At 32.2% G+C, this 9761-nt stretch overlaps 2 protein-coding genes across 2 annotated transcripts; both read left to right on the top strand.

Moving 5' to 3' along the window:
- The first annotated feature begins 1344 nt into the window (after positions 1-1344).
- On the top strand, positions 1345-2287 carry LOC107177262 (uncharacterized). The gene is made up of 2 exons (XM_015530886.3): positions 1345-1678; positions 1806-2287. The coding sequence occupies exons 1-2, from the start codon at positions 1405-1407 to the stop codon at positions 2066-2068; spliced, it is 537 nt and encodes a 178-aa protein (XP_015386372.2). The 5' UTR covers positions 1345-1404; the 3' UTR covers positions 2069-2287.
- A 6185-nt stretch (positions 2288-8472) lies between these two features.
- LOC102609869 (hypothetical protein) lies at positions 8473-9559 on the top strand. Its single transcript, XM_006480073.4, has 2 exons — positions 8473-8815; positions 9236-9559. Exons 1-2 carry the CDS (start codon positions 8539-8541, stop codon positions 9496-9498), a joined length of 540 nt encoding a protein of 179 aa, XP_006480136.2. The 5' UTR covers positions 8473-8538; the 3' UTR covers positions 9499-9559.
- Positions 9560-9761: the final 202 nt, after the last annotated feature.

Raw genomic sequence — 9761 nt, 5'->3', positions numbered from 1 at the left:
CGAAAAAAAATATTATATATAAGTCATTTTCTACTGGGAGCACTTGTATTTTTTTAAAATAAGAATTAGGGATTTCACAATAGTCTCAAATACTTTCACAGCAATGTAAAATAATATTTCAATAGTTTACAATGATGTTAAAGCATTGGACACCAATGTGAAATCCCAAATTGGTACTTTAGAGAATACCAGTGCCTACAGCTAAGAATAATTAATACATACATGTATATATATATATATATGTGTGTGTGTATGTATATTTGATAAAGTGGGGGATGAATTTTCAAACTATTGTGAAAGGGTTTCATAACGGCATGAAATATTTTTATAACATTTCACAACAGTGTGAAAGTCCATCCCGCACTTTAAGTACGGGAATCCTCATTAAGAAATTTCTAATATATATTAAAGCTAGTCCAAAATTTTGAGCATTGTTAAAGTCCGAAAAGCTATTATGTAAGAGTATAATGTGTGTGTGTGTGTGTGTGTATTGCATTTAAACCAAATAAATCGTGTCATCATGATCACGTCACTTAACCGTAATAAGATATTTTACATTAATTCCTATGGTCCAACTTAATTTCGTCAAATTCCATTAGTTAAACCAGCACAATTACATTCTTATTAATTCTTCATTAAGTTCATAAAAATTAATTGGTCAGGGGATCAACCTTTAAAATTAAAAGGTAATTAGAAATGATTATAGCATAAGATCGCGTAAGTTTCCTTTTTCGATTTTGATGGAGGAATTTCCCTCTTTACCAGCCAGCCAAGTACCAACCCATTAAATATTGTAGCTCCTTTTTTTTTTTTTTGTCTTAACCACGAGGTATTTTGGGGAGGGCTCCAATTATGGGAGGCACCTTTAAGCCCGTACCACAAATCAGACTAAAAGTCTCTGCTCGAATCGGGAGGCACAGATTCTCCCAACACAGGCGATTTCCCTGCGACTCGAATTGGAGAGCAAACACAATCAAACCACTTAAGGTGACTCCATTGCTAGTGGAGCCAACACTTTGTTGGTATATTGTAGCTCCTTTGAACGTTAATAAAACTTCTCAAGTTCATTTGGTTGAAAACACATTAAATGCTTTCACACTGATCAATTTAAGTCTACCATTGGAGAGCACAAATTGCAAATTTGACTCTTGGGAAGCAATATTGACCTGAACTAGAAGGATGTTGATGAATTTGTTGAAATTTAGAGCACATCATAATCATTTTCTTAATCTTTTCTTTTTTTCACCTAAAAAATAGTTAAATTCGGCAGTTCTACACTCTCCCTTTTCCCCCTATAAAAAAGAGCCAATAATGCACCCATCTTCGCAACATCAAAAACCTCTTCTCTCTACAACTAACAATTTTCAGTTCTTAATTGTTTCATTACAAATTAATAATTAATCAATGGCTTTCAAAGCTGCACATTCACTCCTTGTAATTCTATCGGCTGCTTCAATGCTGGCAGTATGCTCGGCGAACCGGGGCTGGTCTAATGGATTCAACAACACATATCAGTGGCCATGGGGTCACAAAAATGAATCCCATAACTCCAATAACACAAATGATGATGATGGTCCAAAAAAGATCATCGTGGGTGGCTCTGATAACTGGCGCTTTGGCTTCAATTACAGCGTTTGGGCTTTCAAAAATGCTCCCTTTTACGTGAACGATGTGCTAGGTAATTAATTAATTTAGTTCTCATATAACAATAAATTTAATTTTACAAATATCTTTTTCATATATGCGTATGAATATAATATTTATTGCGATGGCGCGCGGCATATATTGATATTGCATGCATGCAGTGTTCAAGTATGATGCCCCGAACGACACCATTTTCCCACACAGTGTGTACCAGCTACCAAATCTGTGGAGTTACTTGAGATGCGACCTCTCAAGAGCCAAGATGATTGCAAACGCCACACAAGGTGACGGGGAGGGCTTCGAGTTTGTGCTGAAGAGGTGGCTGCCTTACTACTTTGCTTGCGGCGAACGCGGCGGCCTCCACTGCAGAGAAGGCAGGATGAAGTTCATGGTCCTGCCGCTGCTCCGTCGCTGGCATTTCTAGTATCACACACACACACACACACACACACACACACACACACACACATATATATATATATTACAATAAATTGGGTTTTAAATAAAGTTTTGAAGGAGTATTACGTTTTAAACTATTCTACATGGCTAGGTACTAATGTTATACCATTGTACTAGTCACTTGCAGCATTTTTCTTTTCATATAATGTATGTAATAATTTGATGACTTTATAACGATAAAATGCACGCGTTTCTTCTTCTTCTTCTTTGTTTTTTCTTCTTCCTTATCCACTACAATAAAATTGTCGCATTATAACATTTTGAATAGAGGTCATGCTCGACTCCTCATGAATGAACAGTATACCAGTGAGGTATAATAAAAATTGTAGCGAAGTTAGTGATCAAAGTATAACATAATAAGGGTCCGTTTGGAATTGTTTTTGGGAGGTTTAAAAGTGATTTTAAAAATGTAAAAATTAATTGTAGTGTTTGGTAAAAAAAAATCAAAATCACTTTTGTCAAAACTAACTCCTCCTACAGTTGATTTTGAAAAGTATAGAAGGAGTAGCTTTTAGATTCTGATTTTGAGAATCAATTTTATCTTTTAATAAAATTTCATAAATATCCTTAAAGTTATTATCTAAACCTAAAATTATCCTTATTCAAATCGGAAACAAAATCAATATTTTAATAAATTTTTGTTATAATTCATCACTATAAATTTATTAATATCAATTTGTTGGTCGAATTATTATTAAATTTGTTTCACTATATTATAGAATTTTAATTATCAATTATTTTAAGAAAAAATAAAAAATTAAAATCAATATATTATAGATTTTATTTTTAGTTAAAATTATTATAATACATAACTAAAAGTATTGTATGTAAATGTTTTTATATGTATAAGTAAATTTAATCCTACACTATGTACATTTTAGTCATTTGATTTCTTTCAGCAGTTTAACAATGAAATTTACCAAACGTCCATAACTATTTTAAAACTCACAGTACTTCTAAAAACAAAATTTACTAAACACTTAATTGATTCTCTTAACAACTGATTATTTCTACAGCACAATTAACAACAATTATTTCAAAAGCTACAACATTCCCAAACTGGCCATAAGAAGAAGAAAAAGAAGAAGTGATATAGGTTGTTTTATAATTAAAATTAATTATTGCTATAAGTAAATGATATGCTTGTAAAGTTAGGATACATAATTTGTATACTAAATGATATGGTTCATTCATTTATTGATGATATTGATAATACAAAAAGTCAACTATTATCTAACACATGATAGTTATTGATTGGTGACTCGTTAATTATTATTAACATATAGGTGAAGCTACAGAGGGTTTCTTGTGACCCAATAATTTTGAAATTTATTTATAAATCATAATAAGATAAGTGTTCTTTACTACATTGTTTTCTTTTTCTCTTTAATATAAAATCCTCTCTCACTTCCGAGTTTTACCCAAAAAAATAATAAAGTAAGTTAATCTTTGTTCTTAACATAATTTGTAATTTAATCTTACCAAAATTAATAATATGCATATTAGTCACTATAAAAAGATTCATATATATGACTAAAAAGTTCATGTGGTGTTAATAAATAATATTTATTGAAAAATTATTGTAATTTAGCCTAGGTTAAGGCCCTATTTAGTATTGTGGTTAAATAGCTCTAACTTCAACTCAAAGTATTTCATAAACACTTAACTGTTGTAATTTGACAATTAAATTAATTTTATTCTACGCTTGTATAATGAAAATCTTATACTGTCTTAAATATTGTTAGCACAATTATTATTTGAAAGCTATATATTGTCATATATGTTGAGTGTTAGCAAATGTATATTTATAAAGGAGAAAATCGTCATTTTACATTTCAAGTCTTACTAACACTCTTACTTTTATGTATTTAAGCTTCTTGTGATTTAATTACCTGTGTTTTATTTTAATTAAATATTTTAGGGGTATCATGGTCATTTTACAATGAACGAGAAATCAGACGGCAAAACGGACATAACTTTTGAACTCAGGACAGTCGAAAACCTTAGGAGGAGCAAAAAAGAAAAAATGTTATTGTTCACATGTACGACATTATTCACATGTACGATACTGTCCATGATACTGTTTACGACACTGTTCACAGAACGATGATGTGGCATTGACTGATGAGGTGTCACAATTTTATTGGACAAAATTTATATGCACTATTGATCGGTGACGTGGCAGCATGTTAGTGGACCAAAAATCGCGCGTACGGTACATGCATATACACAAGATTATTTTCAACCAAACCGCATCACTGGTCAAGCCGGTTGACTATTCAAACCGCGTGGTCAAACCGTGTCACTGTTTAAACCGAGTACTGTTGACTGATGACGTGGCGCAATCCTGAGCATCCAAACTGTTTTTAATCTGATGACTATGATTTACTCAATATATCTATAAAAAGGGAGCCTCCCCCCTAATTTAATATCTCTGAATCCATTTTTGAGCTCTATTTTATGTAATTCCTTCTCCATCTTGTATTTTCTTCGCATTTTAATAAATTTCCATTTTGCCCCTAGTTTAATTATGAGTAGCTAGTTTTCTTTCAAGTTTGGGTTGAAAGTGAAGTCTCAACATGTGTCATGAGCTTTATTTGGTAAATTTATTTTCTCTTCCCCTCTAATTTTTGTGGATGTTTTGACTTTTTGTCAATAAATAATAATAATCTTGTCTAGATATCGCACTGGTTTCACCAGCTCCCTAGTACAATGTTATTATTATTTAACACAATAAGCCCTTAGCACCATATTGATTAGAGTGTGGTTCATGAGGTGTGGATACCCCCCTCATGATTTAATTGGCACTAATAAAGAATATTTAGCACATGGTGCATGTTGATACGGATCCAGATACCCATGTGCTGCTTTTCAATAGAATTCGCTTCAATTTATTATCGTCATTTTAATTCAAATTTTAGGATAATCTAATTTACTTTCACCACAAATCCAACCACCAATTTAGAAAAATTAATTCTACATACAATTAGAATCAACCTCCTCGTGGGATCAACACTCATCACCATTGATCTATTCTACAATATATTTGTGTACTTGCGAGTTCAATAAAATTTGCACAACAATATACTATCAACCTTTATTTGATATAGCTACATAATTTTTTTTTAACATCAACTATACCTTTTGAGCTACAACACCTTAATAGTAAACTAAGCCAAACAAAAGTTCTTAACTTTGACATAGTTTAACATAACTATAATCAAATAATATATTAAGTAAAGAGTTTTTCAATATCATTTTTATTGAAGTCTCGAAATCACCTCCATATCACAGTTCTATTCTATTTTCGAGTTATTAACTCAGAAAAATATGATCAATAATAGTGAGATTATTATCCTTACAATTTTAAAATTATTAGGTGTGGAGATTAATACTAATAATACTTCGTAATTCTCTGCACTTAACTAATAATAAACGTCACTCATTAGCATAATGATGGTGACTGTCGTTACGTTTGTCAAGCAATATCACAAAAAATAGTAATATACACATTTCAAAATTAAAAATCACGCTCTTACAATAATTATTGCTATCTATTTTTTATTTTTGTTTCATACTAAAACATTTTCTCCATATATATTGTGGTTCAATGCCTAATTCTGTTCACTTTGATTCTCCTTAGGATCTTCCTAACAGTTGGCTTAATTGTACACAAGGACAAGCTTTAATTTTCAAAAATGTCTTTTAAATGTCTCATATTTCTCGAAAAAATAACGGGGTTGCAGACAGCCAGGGGCGGGCCCAAGAATTTATATTACCCTGGGCTAAATTAAAAAATTTGTATTTTGAAGTGATCATAAAAATTTATAAGTAGGAAGAAGTGCATCAAATAAAAGGGACATAAGGAACCTTATCTTTATAAATACGTACTCGAGATAAAAATACTTATAAAAAAAGAGTAGAAAACAAAAGGTAATTCAAATATAAAAACCCTATTTTTCAATTATGAAATCCAACATTGCAACTTTTAATTAAATATGAGTAATGATATAGCCACAAACTCTTGTACAAACTTATCTTGTATAAACTGATATGGTATGATAAAACTGGTTAAATTAAATATCTGTTGGCCCACATGATTTATTTTCATTATTTTATATTTTCATTCAACTAATGAATTGATGCCACATCAGTTTGTACAAAATAAGTTTGTACAAAGAGTTTGTGGCTGTATCATCAATCATAAAATATAATTATATAAGGATTAATAAATCAATTAATAATTTTAAGCTAAAATTAAATCAATACATGTAATTACAATCAATTAAAATTCGTAAGTAAAACTTTAATGTTTGAACTCAAGTACTTAACTACTAGGCTTAAATAAATTAAACAACTAAAAAATTTATTCATCTTTTAAAATTATAAATATATCATTAGTCAAAAGTTTCAATAATAAACTAAACTCATCCAAAAAAATATGTATTTGAATGCCGTTGTTTTTTTAGTAGGTGCTCTGACTCTCTTTGAAGAATCATATATTGATGATTCTTTTATGAAAAGCTTCTCAAAATACTCAAGTTTTATTTTCTAACTTACTATTAAATGAAATCTCAAAATTCACATAAAAAGTTTATGAAAATGCTGATAATTGCTATTACATGTTTTTTTAAAGTACTTTTAATATTAGTGAAAATTTTATATTAGATTGACATAATTTTTTTCAATTAGAATTTTTAAAATAAAGCAGCAGCAACATTTTAGCCCCCTAATGTTTTCAATATATTCAATAAATGTATAATTTAATCATTTTATAAATAAGTAACTAATTTCAAATGGTGTTGATGCCAAAATCCGGATGAATTGGTTAGTGACTCGATCTTAGATCCCTGTATCAACATTTAATTTGTTTGGTGGGAAGTTGCTGGTTGATCTCCAAGAAGATCCTTCGACTATGAGCAGATAACCTTCAAGCTGATGATCAACAAGTACCTGAAATTAAAGAGAATGGTTAGAGGCGCCGAAAGTTTTTCCGGCGTAAACCCTCCGACGCTCAAGTCAGTTATCGGGTTTACAGGAAAAACTAAATATATCATTTCTCATATGGCTTAATAAACATTGCCTTAAAACCAAAAGCTTTTTGAATCATTTGCAGAAAAGTAAAGTAGAGTATAGAGAAAGAATTTCTCAGTAATACCAAGAGAAAAAGAGCCCCCATTGGCGTGGTTTTCTCGGGGTTTTTATAAACACCCCACACCACGACTTTAGATCGTGACAATAACCATTAATTGATCAAATTCATGCCCTGATTTTTCTGAAGAGCTTTGTGGTGGGTTATTTTAACTGAGTCTTGATTCCTAGTCATCATCTAGTCGAGGTCATCTGCTCAAGCTCATACCACTTGGTCGAGGTGATCTGCTCAAGCTCATAGCACATGATCAAGGTGGTCTACTCAAGCTCATAGCATCTGGTCGAGGTGGTCTGCTCAAGCTCATAGCACCTGGTCGAGGTGGTCTGCTCAAGCTCATACCACCTGGTTGAGGTGGTCTGCATAGCACCTGGGCAATGTGGTTTGCTCAACATTTTGCTCACTTTTACTTGGAGGAGATTATGGTCACCCTATTTAATTCCCCAAACAAATGGAAAAAAAATATAATTGGATTAAGGACATATTTGAAAATAAAATAAAAACTCTACTATAATATAAAATTGATGAAAATATAAGGGTAATGAGTTAGGGACATATTAAAACAAAATAATAACTATATTATTATATAAAATTGATGAAAATATAAGAGATATAAATGTTTTTTTCCTAATCAAGAACAGGCTACAGCCCAATGTAGCCCACCTGTAGATCCACCACTGCAGACAGCCCGTATAGTAACAGAGGGTACTAACAAAAACAAGAACAAATTTAAATAGAGTTAAATTGCTGTTTTATTAGAAACAAAAAAATAAATAGATAAATAAAACGAGTCATTTTAGTTTTGTTTCAGTCAGCCCTATGTCACTGTGGATTGTTCAATAGGGCTATATAAGTTTTCCTTCTATTTTTGCTGGCTAAATAGCTAGCATCAATTTATCACTATTAAACCAAGCGAACGTTATGTGAAAGCAGCTTACCATTCTTGACTCTTAGGCGATTCCCTGCCCATTTCCATATAAACAAGAAGAACTGAAAAGTTAGAAAACTTTTCGACCCTATAGTGGACGGCTTGAAAGAAAAAAATTTACCTAATTAAGAATTTTCGGATGAACTTGTTGACATTTAGACCATATTAAAAATTATTTTCTTGAACTTTTTTTTTTTCACCTAAAAAAAGTTAAATTCGGCCGTTCTACACTCTCCCTTTCCCCCTATAAGAAGGAGCCAGTAATACATCCATCTTCACAACATCAAAAAATCTCTTCTCTTGGCAATTAACAAGTTTCAGCTTCTTAATTGCTTCAATACAAATTAATAATCAATCAATGGCTTTCACATCTGCACATTCACTCATTTTGATTCTCTCTGCAGCTTCAATGCTGACAGTAAGCTTGGCCAACAGGGGCTGGTCTTATGGGTTCAACAACACATACTATTGGCCATGGGGTCCCAACAATGGTTCCCCTGGCTCCAATAATACAAATGATGATGATGATGGTCCCAGCAAGATCGTTGTGGGTGGCTCTGATAACTGGCACTTTGGCTTCAACTATAGCGTCTGGGCTTTCCAAAATTCTCCCTTCTACGTAAATGATGTGCTAGGTATGTTCACTTCACCATAAATTTTGTAATATATACTTTCTGAATGCCATAGTGTGGCAATTCATTATGATGCGAGTAACGTCACTCCAAGATCATCACTTATTTTATAAATACATATTTTTAAATGATTTTTATTACAATTAAATTACTAATATTCAATGCAAAATTGGAGTGAAGCACAAGTCCGTATTTTATAAAATCTGGATGTATGAATTTGATGATAATGGCTAATCACACGCATATTAATATATTAAACTAATGATTTTTTTTTTTTTTTTGTGGTTTTTCATAACGTTAAAAAAATGTCCGATTTCTTACAATAACAAGTTAAAATCAGTGAAGAAGATGAACCTGTTTCTATGTTTACTTAATCTATCAATACTCCCGATGATGGCTATGTACTTGTATGCATGCATGCAGTGTTCAAGTATGATCCACCAAACGACACCGTCTTCCCACACAGTGTGTACCAGCTACCAAATCTGTGGAGTTACCTGAGATGCGACCTGTCGAGAGCCAAGATGATTGCAAACACCACACAAGGTGGCGGGGACGGCTTCGGGTTTGTGCTGAAGAGGTGGCAGCCTTACTACTTTGCTTGCGGCGAACGCGGCGGCTTCCACTGCAGAGAAGGGAGGATGAAGTTCATGGTCCTGCCGCTGCTCCGTCGCTGGCATTACTAGTATCACACACACACACACACACACACACACACACACACACACACACACACACACACACACATATACACAATAAAATTAAGAAGCTGAGGAAGCAGATGAAGTTATCGTCTATGTTATTGACGTCTTATATATCTTTGAGCATACGATTGCCCTATATTGTTATATTTGCATGTTCTTTAGAGATGATAATAAATTGGGTTTTAAATTAATTATTGTACCATGGCTAGGTATAAATGCCTAGTTTTTTCCCCTTTTGTCCAGTT

Source organism: Citrus sinensis, chromosome 8 (assembly GCF_022201045.2).
Source record: "Citrus sinensis cultivar Valencia sweet orange chromosome 8, DVS_A1.0, whole genome shotgun sequence".
NCBI classification, from domain to species: domain Eukaryota; kingdom Viridiplantae; phylum Streptophyta; class Magnoliopsida; order Sapindales; family Rutaceae; genus Citrus; species Citrus sinensis.
This window is presented reverse-complemented; position numbering and strand designations above follow the sequence as displayed.